We start from the raw sequence: 27074 nt of genomic DNA on the forward strand, positions 1-27074 counted from the left end.
GGCCGATAAATCCAACCGTAAATCCCATAGCCTACGGGCTGTGGTGCTTTTTCCTTTTTTTGCCAGATCTGCTCATTATAATTTCCCCGCAAGATTTTCGATACGGCAGATTTCATTGTAACACCACCGGAAACACAATTATTCGGGATCCGGTTTTGCCGATCCCGTCAGCCCTCGTTCTAATGACGAAACTGAAACTCCATTTTCTCCGTGTAGTTTTTTCTCCTCGCGTTTCACTGTTTAACATAAACTGTTCTAACTACAACATGGAGGCACCGTTTGACACGTGGTTTTCACTGCTCGAACGAGGCAGATCTGCACGATGTTTACAAACAGTGCACAGCTCAATTCTAAGGATTTAACAAGGTCTATGGCGACGTGAAAAAAACAACAATAAAACGTTGGCCCTGGTGAGTACATTATGAGATTAACCTCTGGCGGTCAATGTGTTAAAAACACCACCGTGGCCTCGTCACGCGGCTGTTTCCAGCACAGAGGAAATACATGGCTCTCACAAAACACTATAATCATTCTTCTTCATATCTCTCATAAATGGAGTAAAGGAGGAGTAAAGGAGGAGTAAAGGAGGGGTGTGTGTGTGTGTGGATTTAAATGTAATAATGTGTGATTTAATCTCATTCTTTGCAGCAACAAGGCAGCAGATTGATTTGGTTCAACTGAAGGATAAGGAAATGAGGCATTGTTCTCTTTTCCTACACATATCCTTCCTTCATTCCTCTGTGTGTGTGTGTGTGTGTGTGTGTGTGTGTGTGTGTGTGTGTGTGTGTGTGTGTGTGTGTGTGTGTGTGTGTGTGTGTGTGTGTGTGTGTGTGTATGGGTGTGTGAGTGTTCATACCTTCAGGCTGGTGTCAGTCTTGACCCTCCCTCATAACACATTGGTAACCATAGTAACTGGGACGTGTTGCATTACATCATGCATTTCCTTTAGTGTGTGTGTGTGTGTGTGTGTGTGTGTGTGTGCCTCAGGACAAAGACATCTGGTTGTCTCTATAGAGACACAGTGTCTTCTATAGAGACACAGTGTCTCTGCAGAGACACAGTGTCTTCTATAGAGACACAGTGTCTTCTATAGAAGACACTGTGTCTCTATAGAAGACACTGTGTCTTCTATAGAAGACACAGTGTCTTCTATAGAGACACACTGTCTTCTATAGAGACACAGTGTCTTCTATAGAGACACAGTGTCTTCTATAGAGACACACTGTCTTCTATAGAGACAGTGTCTTCTATAGAAGACACTGTGTCTCTACAGAGACACTGTAGAAGCCATCATGAACATCTCAATGATGTATTGGATGATCCTGGATAATAATAAGTAATCATTACAGTGTGTTCAATCATTAACCCTGTGTGTTCCTCTAGGAGCTGCACTGAGCGCTTCTGGTTCACAAACACTGGCTCACAGACCTATTTCTGGCTCACAGACTCATTTTTATGGATCGTATCCCTTTTAGTCTTTTGTTTCCTACATTTAGTTTTTACATTATTGTTATTTCAATAGATTTACAACATTTTTCATGAATTAAAAACTAATCCATTTTCTTTTCAAAATAATTTCACGACTAAATAAATAAAAACCAAAGAAGTAGCATACATTAGGGAGAAGAAGCAGTGAAAATAGCAGATCTACAAGCTTTGTAGATCAGCTATTTTCACTGGTTTGGGTCCCGATGGAGACGACAAATGTCTCTTTTGGGTCTGGAGCTAAAGGTTTGTGAAGCATCGTCTCAGAGAGACATTGAGTTAGAAAACACGTCGGCCATCTTCCTCTACGCTGGAACACAGGTTCCTTTTTCTATTTCCTGAAAGATAACGGTAGACGGTTAGACGGTTGCCCCTGACAACCTGACATGAGGGCGTGCTGCTAGGTAGCAGATATGTGTGTGCTCACTGAACATAATGATGCCTTGTAGGCTTCATTATCAAACATTTCACAGGGCACAATATGACACAACTGAAATGTGCAAAGAAAATATTGGCATATTTAATCATTTGTTAAAAAACAGAAATAGCTGATCTACAAGCTTACCACATGTCACGAAGTGATACATAACAAATGTATGTTTAGAACGTTTTATTTGTATGTTTGCAATGTTAAATGCCCAGAAACACCATTAACATCGTTGATGGCAATGGTTTGTGTGATAATGAATGTTCTACTTAAAGTAGATATAGAATAGTGAGTGGTCTGGGGTCACACAGATATAGTTGATATAGTGAGTGGTCTGTGGTCTCATAGTGGTGACAGGCCTACACAGTGGTCTGGGGTCTCATAGTGGTGACAGGCCTACACAGTGGTCTGGGGTCTCATAGGCCTACACAGTGGTCTGGGGTCACATAGTGGTGACAGGCCTACACAGTGGTCTGGGGTCTCATAGGCCTACACAGTGGTCTGGGGTCTCATAGTGGTGACAGGCCTACACAGTGGTCTGGGGTCACATAGTGGTGACAGGCCTACACAGTGGTCTGGGGTCTCATAGGCCTACACAGTGGTCTGGGGTCTCATAGGCCTACACAGTGGTCTGGGGTCTCATAGGCCTACACAGTGGTCTGGGGTCTCATAGGCCTACACAGTGGTCTGGGGTCACACAGGGCAGAGTGTTATCTGCAGCTGCAGGAGAGTCACCGCACCCTATCAGCAGCTCAACATGAGCTGGAGGCGGAGCTACCCTTTACTAGGCCCCTCCCCGTCATCTCAATTATATTAGTTGACTGATTGATTGGTGATACTAGGGTTGGACTTTACAGGAGCCCGTTCTGAATGGCTGTTAGTGCTATTTTAGAGCGGTGTTGAAGGAGGGTAAGGAGTCACACTCCTTTATGACTGTTGGAAGGACATTCCACATTTGAGTGGCATAGCAGTAGAACACATTTAACCCCTTTATTTATCTCTATCATTTCAACTTCATGAGCAAATTGTGTTCTGATAGCAATGACAAAGACAGTTCCTTCTTATTGTACTTTATGAGTTCTAAGTTTAAACAAGCCTCTTCATAGACCTGCTGACTAAAGTCATTTAAAAGAACGTCCAGGTTATAAAATGTGTTCCAACACATTATACTGCTTAAACAACACATTATACTGCTTAAACAACACATGATACTGCTTAAACAACACATTATACTGCTTAAACAACACATTATACTGCTTAAACAACACATATGCTTCTGGCTAAAAGGAAATCAACCCCTATTCATCCCTATGTTGGGCATGACTTCATAGTCAACGGTTGTCCATTTTAAAAATAGCGTAGATTGTCAATCTACAAGTACAAGCTCACAACAGACTTTGCCTTTGTGAGCTCAGCTAGTATCACTATTTGTCTTACAGGAAAGTATGTAGGGCTCATATCTTGTAGAACAAGAGCCAGTAAGATTGTCATTGTCTCGGGCGAGAGAGTATGTTTTAAACCCTGTCCGTCCGTCCTTCTGTCTGTGAACAGCTGATCTCCGGCACCGTTGGCCTGATCGCAGCCAAACTTTGCACACACACTCCCTGGATGACAATTCAGAACCTCTGCCACCAGGTGGCCGATTCTACCTGACCTGGCGGAGACCTCTAGTTTATTTTGTATTGTCTCTGATTAGACACAGGTACAGCAAGTTAAGCTTTGTTCATTTATGGATTTACTTCTGTATTGTTTGATGATTCTTCTGTTGCTGCTATTTGTACCTAAAGCCCTACCAGCATATATCCACTGGTAGGTGTTTATAATAAAGCTCTACCAGCATATATCCACTGGTAGGTGTTTATTATAAAACTCTACCAGCATATATCCACTGGTAGGTGTTTATGATAAAGCTCTACCAGCATATATCCACTGGTAGGTGTTTATTATAAAGCTCTACCAGTATATATCCACTGGTAGGTGTTTATAATAAAGCCCTACCAGCATATATCCACTGGTAGGTGTTTATAATAAAGCTCTACCAACATATATCCACTGGTAGGTGTTTATTAAAAAACTCTACCAGCATATATCCACTGGTAGGTGTTTATAATAAAGCTCTACCAGCATATATCCACTGGTAGGTGTTTATAATAAAGCTCTACCAGCATATATCCACTGGTAGGTGTTTATTATAAAACTCTACCAGCATATATCCACTGGTAGGTGTTTATAATAAAGCTCTACCAGCATATATCCACTGGTAGGCCGTTTACATTCTGGTCTCAGTTTCAGGTCATTGTGCAGCTGATTGCTTCTATTAGAGCTCATGTCTATTTTCTCCTCGACCCACTTTTCACAGAACAGCCCAGTAGATCTGTACTGTAACCTATATCTACTATCATACTGAATGGCATAGTTCTAGTGAATATTATAGATGTATCTAGTAGTCTAGTGAATACTAACTAGTGAATATCATAGTTGTATCTAGTAGTCTAGTGAATGTCATAGTTATATCTAGTAGTCTAGTGAATACTAGGTAGTGAATATCATAGTTGTATCTAGTAGTCTAGTGAATACTAGGTAGTGAATATCATAGTTGTATCTAGTAGTCTAGTGAATACTAGGTAGTGAATATCATAGTTGTATCTAGTAGTCTAGTGAATACTAGGTAGTGAATATCATAGTTGTATCTAGTAGTCTAGTGAATACTAGGTAGTGAATATCATAGTTATATCTAGTAGTCTAGTGAATACTAGGTAGTGAATATCATAGTTGTATCTAGTAGTCTAGTGAATACTAGGTAGTGAATATCATAGTTGTATCTAGTAGTCTAGTGAATACTAGGTAGTGAATATCATAGTTGTATCTAGTAGTCTAGTGAACACTAGATAGTGAATATCATAGTTATATCTAGTAGTCTAGTGAATACTAGGTAGTGAATATCATAGTTGTATCTAGTAGTCTAGTGAACACTAGATAGTGAATGTCATAGTTATATCTAGTAGTCTAGTTAATACTAGGTAGTGAATATCATAGTTATATCTAGTAGTCTAGTGAACACTAGATAGTGAATGTCATAGTTATATCTAGTAGTCTAGTGAATACTAGGTAGTGAATATCATAGTTATATCTAGTAGTCTAGTGAATACTAGGTAGTGAATATCATAGTTGTATCTAGTAGTCTAGTGAATACTAGGTAGTGAATATCATAGTTATATCTAGTAGTCTAGTGAATACTAGGTAGTGAATATCATAGTTGTATCTAGTAGTCTAGTGAATACTAGGTAGTGAATATCATAGTTGTATCTAGTAGTCTAGTGAATACTAGGTAGTGAATATCATAGTTGTATCTAGTAGTCTAGTGAACACTAGATAGTGAATATCATAGTTATATCTAGTAGTCTAGTGAATACTAGGTAGTGAATATCATAGTTGTATCTAGTAGTCTAGTGAACACTAGATAGTGAATGTCATAGTTATATCTAGTAGTCTAGTGAATACTAGGTAGTGAATATCATAGTTATATCTAGTAGTCTAGTGAATACTAGATAGTGAATATCATAGTTATATCTAGTAGTCTAGTGAATACTAGGTAGTGAATATCATAGTTATATCTAGTAGTCTAGTGAACACTAGATAGTGAATATCATAGTTATATCTAGTAGTCTAGTGAATACTAGGTAGTGAATGTCATAGTTATATCTAGTAGTCTAGTGAACACTAGATAGTGAATGTCATAGTTGTTGTATCTAGGGGGAAATGGTGGTGGTCTCGGGGCACAGAGGCATGGAGGGAGGAGGAGGGAGGAGGGGGGGGACAAACAAGCCGATTGCAGCATTCCTATTGATGTGTGAATCCCAGAGACTGTTGAAATGCATGTGGAATGTCCGTCCCCTCCCCCGTCTGGCATGCTGGCCCTGTCAGCTGCCAGGCCCCACGGCCCGGCCCGGCAGGGTGGGGCGGGGGGGGGGGGTGTTTGGACAGGCTGCATTGTCTGTCCCCCTGCTGTCCAAACCCCGTGTCCATGTCCGGATGCAAAGGAATGAATGAATGAATGAATGAATGAATGAATGAATGAAGGAATGAATGAATGAAGGAATGCCTCTGGACTCTGTGAGACATGGAGTTCTGCTGAACCTTCCAGTCCAGTGTCGTCACCACAGACATTTGAAATGAATTAAAGGAGTACTTCACCCCAAAAAATGACTTATTTTCTATCAATTACACACATTACATTACAGTCATTTAGCACAGGGGTTTTCAACCAATGGTCCGGGGACCACCAGTGGTCCTTACCACCAGTGGTCCTTGACAGGGTTCCAGGGGGTCCCCAGCCAAATTAATAGTTAGCAACCAAATTGACCCTTATGTGTCTGTAACTCTGAGAGTGTACAAATGGAACCAAACGGACCCGTTAGGGTCCGTTTGGTTCCATTTGTACACTCTCACAGTTAAATGAACACTGATGATGGTGATACAGTTTAGATTGGGACCCCCAACAAACCTAAATGGTTGAGTCCCTGGCATATCTTTTCAAATGGGGGTCCGTGGGCTAATATGTGTCAATTTGGGGGTCCTTGACGCAAAAAAGGTTGAAAACCACTGATTTAGCAGACGCTTTTATCCAAAGAGACTTACAATAAGTGCATTCAACATAGGTAGGAAAGGAAACTACTAATCACCAGAAGTCTTTAAGTGCATTCTCTTCTAAAACAAACAACTGAGAATATACCTAGTGCTAAGGTAAAAGTGTAATATATCAGCTTCCTACTTTCTTAAACACATGAGACAAAAAGGAAGATCAAATGAGGAAGAGATAAAACTAATAAGTGTATGGACTATCGATACACCCCATGAAGCCTTGAGTTCATGCAGATTTGTTTTGTTTTTGTCACATTCCTGAGACAATAATTTGATGACCAGGTCATCAGTCTGTAGGAGACTCTGCTGCTCATCAAATTAGTGTCTATTTTCTCTTATTTGGAATGTGACAAACACTAAAACATCTCCACGAATTCAAGACTTCATGGGGTTGAATTAATTGATAGAAAATAAGACATTATTTGAGGTGAACTACTCTTGAAGTATTGGTGTTGTGTCATTCTGGTGTAAAAGTTGAGTTTTGCTGTTGATGTTGATACAGGATTTACCTTTATGCCTAAATGATGTGTTAGTGATGGGTTAACTTGTTTTTATTCTCTCTGACAGGCTTTGTAAAGTCACTTTGTGGTGTTTTGTTGTATCTTTCTTTTGTCTATTTGTTATTTGTATTGGCGGGTGGCTGGAGAAGTTTTCAAATATTCATTTTTAGTTTCCTTATTTATCCGATGTCATGAAGGAGGGATTCATTGATTTAACTACTGTAGTATCAGAGACTTTGTAAAGACATATAAATAATAATAATTAGAAACTTTCTGAGTGTCCCAAACTGCCCCTAGGGGGCGACACTGAGCCAGGCTATTTGTCAGTTTTACCAAAACAAATGTCAACATGAAACCCTCACTGCAGCTTCCAAACATCACCCTGACATTTATATTATCAGTAACAACCATCTGACATGATCATTACAATTAGTGACAGAATGTCTGTTGTGATTTGTAAACCTGTTTAGTTTAAAACAACAAAATGATTGAAGGACACACACACTCACACACACACACACACACACACACGCGCACACGCACACGCACACACACACACACACACACACACACACACACACACACACACACGCACACGCACACGCACACACGCTACATTTCAGACTTAGCTGCATTTGAATATGTTTCCTTAAGTTATTTGTTTGTTTTATTGATATATCTTTTATTTCAGGCTTGAGACCAAAGCGATCAGACGTTGAATGAGAATTTCATTGTCTTTTCAGGAGCTTATCAAATGCAGCAAATAGATATAATATCATATATTGGTTTGGCCAATACATACATATACTACTAATAAATAATACATCATTATTTAGCTATGCTAAATGGTTAGTGAGCCCGTCTAGGGCTCTGGAGGTCCCAGGTACGATTCCAAGTGTCCCTGAGCAAGACACTTTAACCCCTAACTGCCCCCCTTAAGGGTTAAAGTTAGCAGTTAGGGGTTAAAGGGTCTTGCTGGGGGTCAGCGGCCAAATACATATCAACTTTGAGAAGCACTGATATTATAGCAATATACGTTTTTCAAAAAACTGGTAGGATTTAGAAGACATTTGTAGAATCCCCCACAAGCAAAGGTTTGAGTTACAAATCTCTTTAAAAAATATGTATTCAAAAGATTTGCACACATTTTCACGATTTTTCGAAAAATAGCAGATCTACAAATCAAAAAATGATACAGATGACACAGACAATGTGTTTGTGTTTATTGACACTGTGTGTGTGTGTGTGTGTGTGTGTGTGTATTCAGACCATGGACACCAGCGGGGTCAAGGTGCTGGAGACGGCCGATGACATCCAGGAGAGACGGCAGCAGGTCCTGGACCGCTACCGGCGCTTTAAGGACCTGTCTCTGGTGAGGAGACAGAAGCTGGAGGACTCGTACCGTTTCCAGTTCTTCAGGAGAGACGCAGAGGAGCTGGAGAAATGGATCCAGGAGAAACTGCAGATCGCCTCTGACGAGAACTACAAAGACCCATCCAATCTGCAGGTGTGTGTCGCCATATGGGGCTTTCTGATTGGTTGATTGAATACCTTAATTAGTCAGAAATGTAAAACAGCACAGAGGTAGCGTTAAAAGGATTACCGTACTTATTTTCTATCAATTAGGGGAAGAGAGAAGAGTCTAGGACGTGTGGAGCGTTGTCCAGAGTGTTTTAGAGAAGAGAGAAGAGTCTAGGACGTGTGGAGCGTTGTCCAGAGTGTTTTAGAGAAGAGAGAAGAGTCTAGGACGTGTGGAGCGTTGTCCAGATTGTTTTAGAGAAGAGAGAAGAGTCTAGGACGTGTGGAGCGTTGTCCAGGGTGTTTTAGAGAAGAGAGAAGAGTCTAGGACGTGTGGAGCGTTGTCCAGGGTGTTTTAGAGAAGAGAGAAGAGTCTAGGACGTGTGGAGCGTTGTCCAGAGTGTTTTAGAGAAGAGAGAAGAGTCTAGGACGTGTGGAGCGTTGTCCAGAGTGTTTTAGAGAAGAGAGAAGAGTCTAGGACGTGTGGAGCGTTGTCCAGGGTGTTTTAGAGAAGAGAGAAGAGTCTAGGACGTGTGGAGCGTTGTCCAGAGTGTTTTAGAGAAGAGAGAAGAGTCTAGGACGTGTGGAGCGTTGTCCAGAGTGTTTTAGAGAAGAGAGAAGAGTCTAGGACGTGTGGAGCGTTGTCCAGAGTGTTTTAGAGAAGAGAGAAGAGTCTAGGACGTGTGGAGCGTTGTCCAGAGTGTTTTAGAGAAGAGAGAAGAGTCTAGGACGTGTGGAGCGTTGTCCAGAGTGTTTTAGAGGAGAGAGAAGAGTCTAGGACGTGTGGAGCGTTGTCCAGAGTGTTTTAGAGAAGAGAGAAGAGTCTAGGACGTGTGGAGCGGTGTCCAGAGTGTTTTAGAGAAGAGAGAAGAGTCTAGGACGTGTGGAGCGTTGTCCAGGGTGTTTTAGAGAAGAGAGAAGAGTCTAGGACGTGTGGAGCGTTGTCCAGAGTGTTTTAGAGAAGAGAGAAGAGTCTAGGACGTGTGGAGCGTTGTCTCGGATCTTTACCCTGACCTTTGTCCCCCCACACTGACCTTGACCTTTGTCCCCCCACACTGACCTTGACCTTTGTCCTCCCACAGGGTAAACTCCAGAAGCACCAGGCGTTTGAGGCGGAGGTTCAGGCCAACGCTGGAGCCATCATCAAACTGGACGAAACCGGCAACCTCATGATCGGCGAGGGACACTTTGCCTCCGAGACCATCCGTGTAAGACGCCACCATCTGTTTAAGACGCGTACTGCAACATGCATCCAATATAACACCGTCTATTTGTAGCCTCGTGTCGTCAGCCGAAAATGGCGGAACTACAAGCTCACAAACTTGTAGATCTGCTATTTTTGGCCCACGTAAATGAGTCATAAATTACTTGTCCAGTGTGTGGTCCAGTGTGTGGTCCAGTGTGTGGTCCAGTGTTTTAACCCCTTGCTGTGTGGTTCAGTCCTACACGCCCTACCGGACACAACAGAGACCCATAGTTAAAAGTGTAAATACGGCTGAGTATATCCAAGTAGGTACCGCTGTGTGTGATTGTAGGGACGGGACCACAACCTTGAGCTTGAGCTTGTAGATCTTGCCCAAAAAAGCCCAAATAAATGTTGATATGACACAGATGCGTTCCCAGTCTTGGGTCAGAGTCACCATAAAGGTTAATAATGTTCTGGTCCCGTCTCTAGACAGGTTTTGCTGTGATGATTCTTATTGGTTCCTCTCTCTCTATCTCGTCTCACTGTAGATGATTCTTATTGGTTCCTCTCTCTCTCTCGTCTCACTGTAGATGATTCTTATTGGTTCCTCTCTCTCTCTCGTCTCACTGTAGATGATTCTTATTGGTTCCTCTCTCTCTATCTCGTCTCACTGTAGATGATTCTTATTGTTTCCTCTCTCTCTCTCGTCTCACTGTAGATGATTCTTATTGGTTCCTCTCTCTCTCTCTCGTTTCACTGTAGATGATTCTTATTGTTTCCTCTCTCTCTCTCGTCTCACTGTAGATGATTCTTATTGGTTCCTCTCTCTCTCTCTCGTTTCACTGTAGATGATTCTTATTGGTTCCTCTCTCTCTCTCTCGTCTCACTGTAGATGATTCTTATTGTTTCCTCTCTCTCTCTCGTCTCACTGTAGATGATTCTTATTGGTTCCTCTCTCTCTCTCGTCTCACTGTAGATGATTCTTATTGGTTCCTCTCTCTCTCTCGTCTCACTGTAGATGATTCTTATTGGTTCCTCTCTCTCTCTCTCGTTTCACTGTAGATGATTCTTATTGGTTCCTCTCTCTCTATCTCGTCTCACTGTAGATGATTCTTATTGTTTCCTCTCTCTCTCTCGTCTCACTGTAGATGATTCTTATTGGTTCCTCTCTCTCTCTCGTCTCACTGTAGATGATTCTTATTGGTTCCTCTCTCTCTCTCTCGTCTCACTGTAGATGATTCGTATTGTTTCCTCTCTCTCTCTCGTCTCACTGTAGATGATTCTTATTGGTTCCTCTCTCTCTCTCGTCTCACTGTAGATGATTCTTATTGGTTCCTCTCTCTCTCTCTCGTTTCACTGTAGATGATTCTTATTGGTTCCTCTCTCTCTCTCTCGTCTCACTGTAGATGATTCTTATTGGTTCCTCTCTCTCTCTCGTCTCACTGTAGATGATTCTTATTGTTTCCTCTCTCTCTCTCGTCTCACTGTAGATGATTCGTATTGTTTCCTCTCTCTCTCTCGTCTCACTGTAGATGATTCTTATTGGTTCCTCTCTCTCTCTCGTCTCACTGTAGATGATTCTTATTGGTTCCTCTCTCTCTCTCTCGTTTCACTGTAGATGATTCTTATTGGTTCCTCTCTCTCTCTCTCTCGTCTCACTGTAGATGATTCTTATTGGTTCCTCTCTCTCTCTCTCGTCTCACTGTAGATGATTCTTATTGTTTCCTCTCTCTCTCTCGTCTCACTGTAGATGATTCTTATTGTTTCCTCTCTCTCGCTCTCGTTTCACTGTAGATGATTCTTATTGGTTCCCCTCTCTCTCTCGTCTCACTGTAGATGATTCTTATTGGTTCCCCTCTCTCTCTCGTCTCACTGTAGATGATTCTTATTGGTTCCTCTCTCTCTATCTCGTCTCACTGTAGATGATTCTTATTGTTTCCTCTCTCTCTCTCGTCTCACTGTAGATGATTCTTATTGGTTCCTCTCTCTTAGATGAAACATGTTTTTAAGCTCATTTAAATATCGTTGTTGTCGGGCAGAAACCTCTTCGTTTTACTTTATCATAGTACAGCCTCACACAGAAGCATTGAAATGATCAGATCTACAAGCTGGAAACGAGACGCCAAGCGACATGTTCTGAGCTTGTAGATCTGATACTTTCACTGCTTTTGAATTTGAATCCTGACGTTCAGATCATTAAGATCATTGAAACATCTCTGTCTTCTGTTACTTCTGACTCCTTCCACCATGTTGTCAATATAATATATTATATATATACAATATATAACATGTTATTAATATAATATATTATATATATACAATATATAACATGTTATTAATATAATATATTATATATATACAATATATAACATGTTATTAATATAATATATTATATATATACAATATATAACATGTTATTAATACTTTACCTTTTTCTCAACTTGCAACTCCACCTCGTTTGTACACACACACACACACACACACACACACACACACACACACACACACACACACACACACACACACACACACACACACTAGAGGGTAGCATGGGTCCATGCTACTACGGAGCCGATTAAAATTGGACCCGATCCTAAATGGACCCGGGGGAAATGGAGCCGATCCGGCCGGGTCTTTAGGCCCGAACCGTGTCCGATGCTATATTATGCTTATTTTCTCCATAACATCTAGACTGGTCGCCTCAGAGAGTCAGCGCCACCCTCCCCGCCTCTCCGAGGCGAGCTACAGCGCAGGGTTGTGTCATGCAGAAGTTGAACAGCTACGTTTTCACAGACTTTCATATCCCCCCAGCTCAACCTATAAATGAATAATATCCACGACCCACACGTGTTCGGGTCCCTTTATCGACAATTGGGTCTGGCTTGGTTCAGATTCTATCAGTGACACCTCGGAAAATCCTGGTTCTGTTTATCAACACCGAGCGAACACCCTACACAGCGCTGATTAGGAGGAGAGTCTCAGTCTCAGCTGTGTTGTGGCGTATCAAAAATAGCAGACATACAAGCTCACAAAGCGGCGCGTTGCGACGTGCTGTGAGCTTGTAGCTCTGATATTTTCAACGCGCGACACCATCGTACAACGAATAGGCTATTCTATAACTGCAGCGCACAGCAGAGCAGGCTGTCTGAATTAAACCACAGTCAGATCATGATAAAAACTTAAAATGATTATGATTTTAACGGTTGTAGCCAACTACTTTATGCAAATAATAATATTAGTAATAGGCTTAAATGATAAAATAGCCTAATAACAGCATTTTCCCAACCGGCCGGTGGTGTTTATAATTACCGGCCAATTAAACATTTTACCGGTCAATAAAAATATTTTTTTTTTAAAAGCTCGGGTCCATACGGGTCTATCCATTTCAAATGGATCCGACCAAGCCCTGTGGGAATTGGAACCGATCCGACCCTGCCCGACGGACAAGTCAATATTTTTGGACCCAAAAATGTTCGGGTCTCGGGTATTCGGTTCCGGGTGGACCCATGCTACCCTCTAACACACACACACACACACACACACACACACACACACACACACACACACACACACACACACACACACACTATCCATGCAAACGAAGGTCTGCTGTTACAGTGTGTGGATCTCTGTGTGTTGCTAGACTGTCAGTGTGTGGTAATGTGTGTAATAGTGTGTAATAATGTGTGTGTGGATCTCTGTGTGTTGCTAGACTCAGTGAGTGTGTGGCAATGTGTGTAATAGTGTGTAATAATGTGTGTAATAGTGTGTAATAATGTGTGTGTGTGTGTGTTATAGACTCGTCTGGAGGAGCTTCACCGCCTGTGGGATCTGCTGCTGCAGAAGACCAAGGAGAAAGGCATGCGTCTGCTTCAGGCCCAGAAGCTGGTTCAGTACCTCAGAGAGTGTGAGGACGCCTTGGACTGGATCAGTGACAAGGTCAGATCTGTTTACAAATGTAGGACTGAAGAGGTTAATGTGTGTTTAGTAATAATAATCAAAATCTACAAAGTAACTAGTAACTAAAGTGGAGTAAAAGTATAATATTTGCCTCTGAGATGTAGTGGAGTAGTAAAAGTACAGAACATTGAAAAATACAGCATTGGGGCACGGTGGCGGAGTCGGTAGCTCTGCCGCCTCACAGCTAGAAGGTCCTGGGTTCGATTCCCGCCGGGGACGCTGTAGGTACCCTCACAAAAAACATGCAGTAATCCTGGTCACTATACTGCCTCCCCCTGGCCAGCCGGGGTGTCTGATGGAGGGGAAAGGAACTGGTTGTAATAACGTGTTCCTTCCACACGCTACGTCCAACCAGGGAGACTCCCTCCTGTCAGGTGATAAGAAGCTACGTCCAACCAGGGAGACTCCCTCCTGTCAGGTGATAAGAAGCTACGTCCAACCAGGGACACTCCCTCCTGTCAGGTGATAAGAAGGTCAGACGGCTCTCATGCATTGAAGGAAGCATGAGCTCGGCCCTGGGCTCCCTAGGTTGGCAGAGGGAGTGTAGTGCCCAGGATTACACGCATTGGCACCAGGGTGAAAAAATAGGGGTTACAAAATCGTGGGATAAAAAAAAAGAAGAAAAATACACCATTAAAGTAAAAAGAAAATACCCCAAAACTGTACTTGAGTAAATGTACTTAGTTACTTAACACCACCGTTTTCCTCCTCCAGGAGGCCATGGCCACGTCTGAGGAGCTGGGCCAGGACCTGGAGCACGTGGAGCTCCTCCAGAAGAAGTTTGAGGAGTTCCAGACGGACCTGGCGGCCCACGAGGAGCGCGTTAACGAGGTGAACCAGCTGGCCGCCCGGCTGACCCAGGAGAACCACCCCGAGGCGGAGCTCATCCTCCGCAAGCAGGAGGAGGTGAACGCGGCCTGGCAGCGCCTCAAAGGCCTGGCCCAGCAGAGGCAGGGCAAGCTGTTTGGAGCGGCCGAGGTGCAGCGCTTCAACAGGTCAGAACATTACATTACATTATATATTACATTACATTACATTACATAGAGACAGAGGCAGGGCAAGCTGTTTGGAGCGGCCGAGGTGCAGCGCTTCAACAGGTCAGAACATTACATTACATTATATATTACATTACATTACATTACATAGAGACAGAGGCAGGGCAAGCTGTTTGGAGCGGCTGAGGTGCAGCGCTTCAACAGGTCAGAACATTACATTACATGATTGATTGATTGATGTACTTTATTTAGTAAGACATGAGAACAGTACATGGAAGTACAAATTCACAATACAAGGTCTACTAACCTGGAAAGCTCATTAAGCACTTAGCTTGTTTAAGATGAGATCCCCACGCACACAAATCATGATGACATATAAGAGACAGACATATATACACACTACTATACATATAAGAGACACACATATATACACACTACTATACATATAAGAGACACACATATATACACACTACTATACATATAAGAGACACACATATACACACTACTATACATATAAGAGACAGACACATATACACACTACTATACATATAAGAGACAGACACATATACACACTACTATACATATAAGAGACACACATATATACACACTACTATACATATAAGAGACACACATATATACACACTACTATACATATAAGAGACAGACATATACACACTACTATACATATAAGAGACAGACACATATACACACTACTATACATATAAGAGACACACATATATACACACTACTATACATATAAGAGACACACATATATACACACTACTATACATATAAGAGACACACATATATACACACTACTATACATATAAGAGACACACATATATACACACTACTATACATATAAGAGACACACATATATACACACTACTATACATATAAGAGACAGACATATATACACACTACTATACATATAAGAGACATACACATATACACACTACTATACATATAAGAGACAGACACATATACACACTACTATACATATAAGAGACAGACACATATACACACTACTATACATATAAGAGACACACATATATACACACTACTATACATATAAGAGACACACATATATACACACTACTATACATATAAGAGACACACATATATACACACTACTATACATATAAGAGACACACATATATACACACTACTATACATATAAGAGACACACATATACACACTACTATACATATAAGAGACAGACAGATATACACACTACTATACATATAAGAGACACACATATACACACTACTATACATATAAGAGACAGACAGATATACACACTACTATACATATAAGAGACAGACAGATATACACACTACTATACATATAAGAGACACACATATACACACTACTATACATATAAGAGACAGACAGATATACACACTACTATACATATAAGAGACAGACATATACACACTACTATACATATAAGAGACACACATATACACACTACTATACATATAAGAGACAGACACATATACACACTACTATACATATAAGAGACAGACACATATACACACTACTATACATATAAGAGACAGACAGATATACACTACTATACATATAAGAGACAGACACATATACACACTACTATACATATAAGAGACAGACACATATACACACTACTATACATATAAGAGACAGACACATATACACACTACTATACATATAAGAGACAGACACATATACACACTACTATACATATACTAAGAGACAGACACATATACACACTACTATACATATAAGAGACAGACACATATACACACTACTATACATATAAGAGACAGACACATATACACACTACTATACATATAAGAGACAGACACATATACACACTACTATACATATAAGAGACAGACACATATACACACTACTATACATATAAGAGACAGACACATACACACTACTATACATATAAGAGACAGACACATATACACACTACTATACATATAAGAGACAGACACATATACACACTACTATACATATAAGAGACAGACAGATATACACACTACTATACATATAAGAGACAGACAGATATACACACACTACTATACATACCAGTAAGACTCCCTAATCGGGAGATAAGCGACCGTAGGTCACATGTATACAGAAGAGGGCTGTAACGGCGATTGGTTCCTAGTTGTGTGGGCAATGGATAGTTTTGTTTGGTGGTCTAAATGTGGGGTTAGCTGTGACATGGTGGCGTTTATGTGGGCAGAAAACGTGTAATGTGTAGAGAGAGTGTGTTTATAGGGGAAAGGAGGGATTGTTTGTGGGGGGCAAGCCCCCGAGTTACGGCATTTTATGTGAGCTGCAGTGGCAGTGACACCTTGGAGGGTGTAGTTTGGCAGGTAAGGAGTGTGTGTGCAAAATGTGGCATGGATCGGGGCAATGGGTGCGGAGATATGAGCAGGGCAAAAGTGTGACGTGTGTGACGGAGTGACGGAGTGACGGAGTGACGGACGGACACCTGGAGCAGCTTTCTGTAGTAAGTGCGACCTATGGTCGCAATAAGAGACAGACACATATACACACTACTATACATATAAGAGACAGACACATATACACACTACTATACATATAAGAGACAGACACATATACACACTACTATACATATAAGAGACAGACACATATACACACTACTATACATATAAGAGACAGACACATATACACACTACTATACATATAAGAGACATACACATATACACACTACTATACATATAAGAGACAGACATATATACACACTACTATACATATAAGAGACAGACAGATATACACACTACTATACATATAAGAGACAGACACATATACACACTACTATACATATAAGAGACACACAGATATACACACTACTATACATATAAGAGACAGACACATATACACACTACTATACATATAAGAGACAGACACATATACACACTACTATACATATAAGAGACAGACACATATACACACTACTATACATATAAGAGACAGACACATATACACACTACTATACATATAAGAGACACGCACATATACACACTACTATACATATAAGAGACAGACACATATACACACTACTATACATATAACAGACAGACACATATACACACTACTATACATATAAGAGACAGACACATATACACACTACTATACATATAAGAGACAGACACATATACACACTACTATACATATAAGAGACATACAGATATACACACTACTAAACAGAATGTCATACAATCAGTTTACAGGTTACTGGTATGCAGAGTGAAAAATATGTACAAAAGAAGAAAGAGAGAGGGGGGGTAGGGGGTAGGTTAGGTTAGGACATGGGGTAGGTTAGGACTTGGACAGGGGCCATTTTTGAATTGCAGCCTCCTGAAGGTGTATCTTTAGGGCATTTTTGAAAGTGAGTAGGGTTTTACACTCCTTTACTCCTTTTGGTAGGGCATTCCACATTTTTGATGAATAGCATGAGAACGAGTTCATACCCTTTGTTGAGCCAAATCTGGGTTGAACATGATTTGTGGAGCTGCCTCTGGTGTTATGATCATGGACTTGATTAACATACATTACATTACATTATATATTACATTACAGTCAATTACATTACATTACAGTCATTTAGCAGACGCTTGAACAGGTTAGAACATTACATTACATTACATTCCATGAATACCAAGGCCCTCATTGGAAACAAGTCCGCAAGGACTTTTATGAACGGACCTGTTAGACAAAGTATTTTAAATGTAAATGTGCTGTTTTACATTTTTTGCCTGATAAAATATTCAATCAAATATTACATTACAGTCATTTAGCAGACGCTTCAACAGGTTAGAACCAGGAGTCATCTCCCTCAACAACACATTCAAAGCTACGCTTCTGACTCCTACAGACTGTGTCCAAACATCACATGATCTCTATAGTCATGTGATCAAGACAGATCTGTCGGATTTCTCATATTCCATCCTTATTGGCTAAGATTGGCTTCTAAAGTTTGTACAAAATGCCTCAAATCATGAACGCAGCGTCAGATTGCCGTGAAACCTTGCACACACATCCCCACTAGGCCACACACGTCCCCACTAGGCCACACACATCCCCACTAGGCCACACACGTCCCCACTAGGCCACACACATCCCCACTAGGCCACACACATCCCCACTAGGCCACACACATCCCCACTAGGCCACACACGTCCCCACTAGGCCACACACGTCCCCACTAGGCCACACACGTCCCCACTAGGCCACACACATCCCCACTAGGCCACACACATCCCCACTAGGCCACACACATCCCCACTGGGCCACACACATCCCCACTGGGCCACACACATCCCCACTAGGCCACACACATCCCCACTAGGCCACACACACATCCCCACTAGGCCACACACATCCCCACTAGGCCACACACATCCCCACTAGGCCACACACATCCCCACTAGGCCACACACATCCCCACTAGGCCACACACATCCCCACTGGGCCACACACATCCCCACTAGGCCACACACATCCCCACTAGGCCACACACACATCCCCACTAGGCCACACACATCCCCACTAGGCCACACACATCCCCACTAGGCCACACACATCCCCACTGGGCCACACACATCCCCACTAGGCCACACACATCCCCACTAGGCCACACACACATCCCCACTAGGCCACACACATCCCCACTAGGCCACACACATCCCCACTAGGCCACACACATCCCCACTAGGCCATGGAAGAAATGCCACAAAATACAGAGGAGAAAAACATGTTGATTATTAGGACCTACAGTTCAAGAGTTACAGGCCGAAACGTGAATCTGTCTGTTATAGCTCCACCATGAGGCTGATTTGAAAAATTACGTGGTTTCGGCTTGTTTCTAGTGGGGAAGGATCGCCGAACACGTAAATCCCGCCCACTACATTTGATTGGGTAAAGCGCGGCCTGCTTCCTGATCTGAAGGCACGCCCACTTGTAGGCCAGTGCGTACACGATATGACGAACCCCCCCGACAGATTCAAACACAGAGCAGAATCTGTTCTTAAGAGTTTATAGATTAGTGGGAATGAAAACATAGGCGCCCCCACCGGGGGAGGAGGGCTGAGGGCGGATCAAACGGACCTATTTCCTGAGATGTAGTGGAGTAGAAGTAAAAGTACCTTGTGATGGTAATCAACAGGGATGTGGATGAGACCATCAGCTGGATCAAAGAGAAGGAGCAGCTCATGGGTTCTGATGACTTCGGCAGAGACCTGGCCTCTGTTCAGGCTCTACTGAGGAAACACGAGGGTCTGGAGAGAGACCTGGCTGCTCTGGAGGACAAGGTACACACATACACACACACACACACACACACACGCACACGCACGCGCACACACACACACACACACACACACACACACACACACACACACACACACACACACACACACACACACACACACACACACACACCCTGGAAGATAATAATAAGATAATAATGATAATAATGATGATGTATTTCCTAGGTGAATGCTTTGGGGGAGGAGTCACAGCGCCTGCAGCAGACACACCCCCAGAACGCCTCTCAGATCCACCTGAAGAAAGACGAACTGGTGAACAACTGGGATCAGATCCGTACGCTGGCCGCCGAGCGCCACGCCCACCTCAACGACTCATACAGGTAGGCCACGCCCACTTCAACGACTCATACCCTTTTATGAAATGCTCAAGATAGGATGAAAGTGGTTTAAAATGTGGACACGATGTCACACAGCATGTAGCTTTATCTCCTGCTCTGACAGCCTCTGTCCGGCTCGCGTATAATTGAATGGTAACTAGGTTCTGCCAAGCCCCGCCCTGCCTGCTTGCGATTGGCTGAATGCAAGCACAAGACATTCATTGAACCGCCACATTCAAATACAGGCCGAGACCCTTGGGTGGCGTGCCTCACTAATCATCTAACCTCCCAGGATCCAATCCCTCTGCCTCTACCATGTTTCAGACAACTGCAGACAATGTATTTCTCTGATAAAACGCTGCTTTTTGTGAGGTTAGGTTTAGGTATAGTTTTTGTGAGGTTAGGTTTAGGTATAGTTTTTGTGAGGTTAGGTTTAGGTATAGTTTTTGTGAGGTTAGGTTTAGGTATAGTTTTTGTGAGGTTAGGTTTAGGTATAGTTTTTGTGAGGTTAGGTTTAGGTATAGTTTTTGTGAGGTTAGGTTTATTTATAGTTTTTGTGAGGTTAGGTTTAGGTATAGTTTTTGTGAGGTTAGGTTTAGGTATAGTTTTTGTGAGGTTAGGTTTAGGTATAGTTTTTGTGAGGTTAGGTTTAGGTATAGTTTTTGTGAGGTTAGGTTTAGGTATAGTTTTTGTGAGGTTAGGTTTGGGTATAGTTTTTGTGAGGTTAGGTTTGGGTATAGTTTTTGTGAGGTTAGGTTTGGGTATAGTTTTTGTGAGGTTAGGTTTAGGTATAGTTTTTGTGAGGTTAGGTTTGGGTATAGTTTTTGTGAGGTTAGGTTTAGGTATAGTTTTTGTGAGGTTAGGTTTGGGTATAGTTTTTGTGAGGTTAGGTTTAGGTATAGTTTTTGTGAGGTTAGGTTTAGGTATAGTTTTTGTGAGGTTAGGTTTGGGTATAGTTTTTGTGAGGTTAGGTTTAGGTATAGTTTTTGTGAGGTTAGGTTTGGGTATAGTTTTTGTGAGGTTAGGTTTAGGTATAGTTTTTGTGAGGTTAGGTTTAGGTATAGTTTTTGTGAGGTTAGGTTTAGGTATAGTTTTTGTGAGGTTAGGTTTGGGTATAGTTTTTGTGAGGTTAGGTTTAGGTATAGTTTTTGTGAGGTTAGGTTTGGGTATAGTTTTGTGAGGTTAGGTTTAGGTATAGTTTTTGTGAGGTTAGGTTTAGGTATAGTTTTTGTGAGGTTAGGTTTAGGTATAGTTTTTGTGAGGTTAGGTTTGGGTATAGTTTTTGTGAGGTTAGGTTTGGGTATAGTTTTTGTGAGGTTAGGTTTGGGTATAGTTTTTGTGAGGTTAGGTTTGGGTATAGTTTTTGTGAGGTTAGGTTTGGGTATAGTTTTTGTGAGGTTAGGGTCATGGTTAAGATTAGGTTTAGGCATAATTTCGCCACTTAAGGCACAATTTTGTCCTGTCCTGTCAGGCTGCAGCGCTTCACTGCAGACTTCAGAGACCTGACCAGCTGGGTGACAGAGATGAAGGCTCTGATCAACGCTGATGAGCTGGCCAATGACGTGGCCGGAGCCGAGGCCCTGCTGGACCGCCACCAGGAACACAAGGTACACACACACACACACACACACACACACACACACACACACACACACACACACACACACACACACACACACACGTTATCCTTTAGACCAAGGCTCTTCAACAGGGGGCCGCCAAATGTTTGTGTGATAGGATCATGTTTTTACATGAACCACTTGAACCCCAGCATCCCTATTCTGAGTGGAACATTAGCCTAAAATAGCTGATCTACAAGCTCACAACGCCTGTGAGCTTGTAGATCAGCTATTTTTGGCAAAGAGGTTTGGTGTAGAGGGAAAAAAGACTAAATATTGACGGTTCAAGTGGTTAAATGTCTGAAAATACACATTAATGGAACAAACAGTGATGGTAGTGCTGTCTAAGTCTATGAAGCTGTCTAAGAAATCTATGAACATTTTATACAATATGTAGTGGGGGTCCCTGCTTCTCTCTCTCAGCCAAATGGTCCTTTGGTCTGAAAGCGTTGAAGACCCCCTGCTTTAGACCCTCCTTGTGTGCATTATTGTTTCCTACATGTTTTCAATCAAGTTGATTTGACGTGTATGTGTTGCTGTTGTTCTCAGGGAGAGATCGATGCTCATGAGGACAGCTTCAGAGCCACCGATGAAGCCGGCCAGGCTCTGCTGAACACCAACCACTACGCCTCTGAGGAGGTCAAGGAGAAGGTAGGAATTAAACCACTATGCCTCTGAGGAGGTCAAGGAGAAGGTAGGAATGAAACCACTATGCCTCTGAGGAGGTCAAGGAGAAGGTAGGAATTAAACCACTATGCCTCTGAGGAGGTCAAGGAGAAGGTAGGAATTAAACCACTATGCCTCTGAGGAGGTCAAGGAGAAGGTAGGAATTAAACCACTATGCCTCTGAGGAGGTCAAGGAGAAGGTAGGAATTAAACCACTACGCCTCTGAGGAGGTCAAGGAGAAGGTAGGAATTAAACCACTATGCCTCTGAGGAGGTCAAGGAGAAGGTAGGAATTAAACCACTACGCCTCTGAGGAGGTCAAGGAGAAGGTAGGAATTAAACCACTATGCCTCTGAGGAGGTCAAGGAGAAGGTAGGAATTAAACCAATACGCCTCTGAGGAGGTAGGAATGAGGAGGTAGGAATGAGATATTTTCAGTATGAATAAGGCATTGACTTTGGTTGCATTGACATGGTGTGTGTGTGTGTGTGTGTGTGTGTGTGTGTGTGTGTGTGTGTGTGTGTGTGTGTGTGTGTGTGTGTGTGTGTGTGTGTGTGTGTGTGTGTGTGTAGCTGGGCATCCTGTCAGAGGAGAAGGAGTCTCTGTTGGAGCTGTGGGAGGTGCGCAGACAGCAGTATGAACAATGCATGGACCTGCAGCTCTTCTACAGAGACACAGAGCAGGTTGACAACTGGATGAGCAAACAAGAGGTAAACCTGTTAAACCCCTAAACTACCTTATACTACCTTATACTACCCTTAACTACCTTATACTACCCTAAACTACCCTAAACTACCTTATACTACCTTATACTACCTTATACTACCCTAAACTACCCTAAACTACCTTATACTACCTTATACTACCTTATACTACCTTAAACTACCCTAAACTACCTTATACTACCTTATACTATACCCTGTTTTACCTTTCAACCTGTTAAACCCTATACTATAACAAGAGATAAACATATTAAAACCCTATACTATAACAAGAGATAAACCTGTTTAAACCCTATACTATAACAAGAGATAAACATGTTAAAACCCTATACTATAACAAGAGATAAACATGTTAAAACCCTATACTATAACAAGAGATAAACCTGTTAAACCCTATACTATAACAAGAGATAAACATGTTAAACCCTATACTATAACAAGAGATAAACCTGTTAAACCCTATACTATAACAAGAGATAAACCTGTTAAACCCTATACTATAACAAGAGATAAACCTGTTTAAACCCTATACTATAACAAGAGATAAACATGTTAAACCCTATACTATAACAAGAGATAAACATGTTAAACCCTATACTATAACAAGAGATAAACATGTTAAAACCCTATACTATAACAAGAGATAAACATGTTAAAACCCTATACTATAACAAGAGATAAACATGTTAAACCCTATACTATAACAAGAGATAAACATGTTAAAACCCTATACTATAACAAGAGATAAACATGTTAAAACCCTATACTATAACAAGAGATAAACATGTTAAACCCTATACTATAACAAGAGATAAACATGTTTAAACCCTATACTATAACAAGAGATAAACATGTTAAACCCTATACTATAACAAGAGATAAACATGTTAAAACCCTATACTATAACAAGAGATAAACCTGTTTAAACCCTATACTATAACAAGAGATAAACATGTTAAAACCCTATACTATAACAAGAGATAAACATGTTAAAACCCTATACTATAACAAGAGATAAACATGTTAAAACCCTATACTATAACAAGAGATAAACATGTTTAAACCCTATACTATAACAAGAGATAAACATGTTAAACCCTATACTATAACAAGAGATAAACATGTTTAAACCCTATACTATAACAAGAGATAAACCTGTTTAAACCCTATACTATAACAAGAGATAAACATGTTAAACCCTATACTATAACAAGAGATAAACATGTTAAACCCTATACTATAACAAGAGATAAACATGTTAAAACCCTATACTATAACAAGAGATAAACATGTTAAAACCCTATACTATAACAAGAGATAAACATGTTAAACCCTATACTATAACAAGAGATAAACATGTTAAAACCCTATACTATAACAAGAGATAAACATGTTAAAACCCTATACTATAACAAGAGATAAACATGTTAAACCCTATACTATAACAAGAGATAAACATGTTTAAACCCTATACTATAACAAGAGATAAACATGTTAAACCCTATACTATAACAAGAGATAAACATGTTAAAACCCTATACTATAACAAGAGATAAACCTGTTTAAACCCTATACTATAACAAGAGATAAACATGTTAAAACCCTATACTATAACAAGAGATAAACATGTTAAAACCCTATACTATAACAAGAGATAAACATGTTAAAACCCTATACTATAACAAGAGATAAACATGTTTAAACCCTATACTATAACAAGAGATAAACATGTTAACCCCTATACTATAACAAGAGATAAACATGTTTAAACCCTATACTATAACAAGAGATAAACATGTTAAACCCTATATTATAACAAGAGATAAACATGTTAAACCCTATATTATAACAAGAGATAAACCTGTTTAAACCCTATACTATAACAAGAGATAAACCTGTTTAAACCCTATACTATAACAAGAGATAAACCTGTTTAAACCCTATACTATAACAAGAGATAAACCTGTTTAAACCCTATACTACAACAAGAGATAAACCTGTTTAAACCCTATACTATAACAAGAGATAAACCTGTTTAAACCCTATACTATAACAAGAGATAAACCTGTTTAAACCCTATACTATAACAAGAGATAAACATGTTAAAACCCTATACTATAACAAGAGATAAACCTGTTTAAACCCTATACTATAACAAGAGATAAACCTGTTTAAACCCTATATTATAACAAGAGATAAACCTGTTTAAACCCTATACTATAACAAGAGATAAACCTGTTTAAACCCTATACTATAACAAGAGATAAACATGTTAAAACCCTATACTATAACAAGAGATAAACCTGTTTAAACCCTATACTATAACAAGAGATAAACCTGTTTAAACCCTATACTATAACAAGAGATAAACATGTTAAACCCTATACTATAACAAGAGATAAACATGTTAAACCCTATACTATAACAAGAGATAAACATGTTAAACCCTATATTATAACAAGAGATAAACATGTTAAACCCTATACTATAACAAGAGATAAACCTGTTTAAACCCTATACTATAACAAGAGATAAACATGTTAAAACCCTATACTATAACAAGAGATAAACCTGTTTAAACCCTATATTATAACAAGAGATAAACATGTAAAACCCTATACTATAACAAGAGATAAACATGTTAAACCCTATATTATAACAAGAGATAAACATGTTAAACCCTATACTATAACAAGAGATAAACATGTTAAACCCTATACTATAACAAGAGATAAACATGTTAAACCCTATATTATAACAAGAGATAAACATGTTAAACCCTATACTATAACAAGAGATAAACATGTTAAACCCTATACTATAACAAGAGATAAACATGTTAAACCCTATACTATAACAAGAGATAAACATGTTAAACCCTATACTATAACAAGAGATAAACATGTTAAACCCTATACTATAACAAGAGATAAACATGTTAAACCCTATACTATAACAAGAGATAAACCTGTTAAACCCTATACTATAACAAGAGATAAACCTGTTTAAACCCTATACTATAACAAGAGATAAACCTGTTTAAACCCTATACTATAAAAAGAGATAAACATGTTAAACCCTATACTATAACAAGAGATAAACATGTTAAACCCTATACTATAACAAGAGATAAACATGTTAAACCCTATACTATAACAAGAGATAAACATGTTAAACCCTATACTATAACAAGAGATAAACATGTTAAAACCCTATACTATAACAAGAGATACACCTGTTTAAACCCTATACTATAACAAGAGATAAACATGTTAAACCCTATACTATAACAAGAGATAAACATGTTTAAACCCTATACTATAACAAGAGATAAACATGTTAAAACCCTATACTATAACAAGAGATAAACCTGTTAAACCCTATACTATAACAAGAGATAAACATGTTAAAACCCTATACTATAACAAGAGATAAACATGTTAAACCCTATACTATAATATTCAGTCTGGTGCCTAACAGAGGTCACATGGTTCAGTCTAGCAGAGGTCACATTGATGTTTTTTTTTGTGGTGTCGTGCAGGCGTTCCTCCTGAACGAGGATCTGGGCGACTCCCTGGACAGCGTGGAAGCTCTGCTGAAGAAACACGAAGACTTTGAGAAGTCCCTCAGCGCCCAGGAGGAGAAGATCACCGTAAGTATCAGTGGACAGACTCCTTAAAGCTGCTT

At 40.4% G+C, this 27074-nt stretch overlaps 1 protein-coding gene across 7 annotated transcripts in view; it reads left to right on the forward strand.

Moving 5' to 3' along the window:
• sptan1 (spectrin alpha, non-erythrocytic 1) overlaps positions 1–27074 on the forward strand; it is a 114793-nt gene that overhangs the window by 18776 nt on the left and 68943 nt on the right. For all 7 annotated transcript variants that reach the window (XM_084046697.1, XM_084046696.1, XM_084046699.1 and 4 more), the window contains exons 2-11: positions 8321–8560; positions 9654–9779; positions 13556–13696; positions 14432–14712; positions 19901–20045; positions 20229–20383; positions 21852–21987; positions 22549–22650; positions 23238–23375; positions 26929–27039. In XM_084046697.1, the coding sequence (XP_083902823.1) occupies positions 8324–8560; positions 9654–9779; positions 13556–13696; positions 14432–14712; positions 19901–20045; positions 20229–20383; positions 21852–21987; positions 22549–22650; positions 23238–23375; positions 26929–27039 (1572 nt within the window). In that variant the 5' untranslated portion in view covers positions 8321–8323. The remainder of the gene's footprint in view (positions 1–8320; positions 8561–9653; positions 9780–13555; positions 13697–14431; positions 14713–19900; positions 20046–20228; positions 20384–21851; positions 21988–22548; positions 22651–23237; positions 23376–26928; positions 27040–27074) is intronic.

The sequence above is a fragment of the Gymnoscopelus microlampas genome (genome assembly GCF_963454915.1).
Source record: "Gymnoscopelus microlampas genome assembly, chromosome: 21".
NCBI classification, from domain to species: Eukaryota; Metazoa; Chordata; class Actinopteri; order Myctophiformes; family Myctophidae; genus Gymnoscopelus; species Gymnoscopelus microlampas.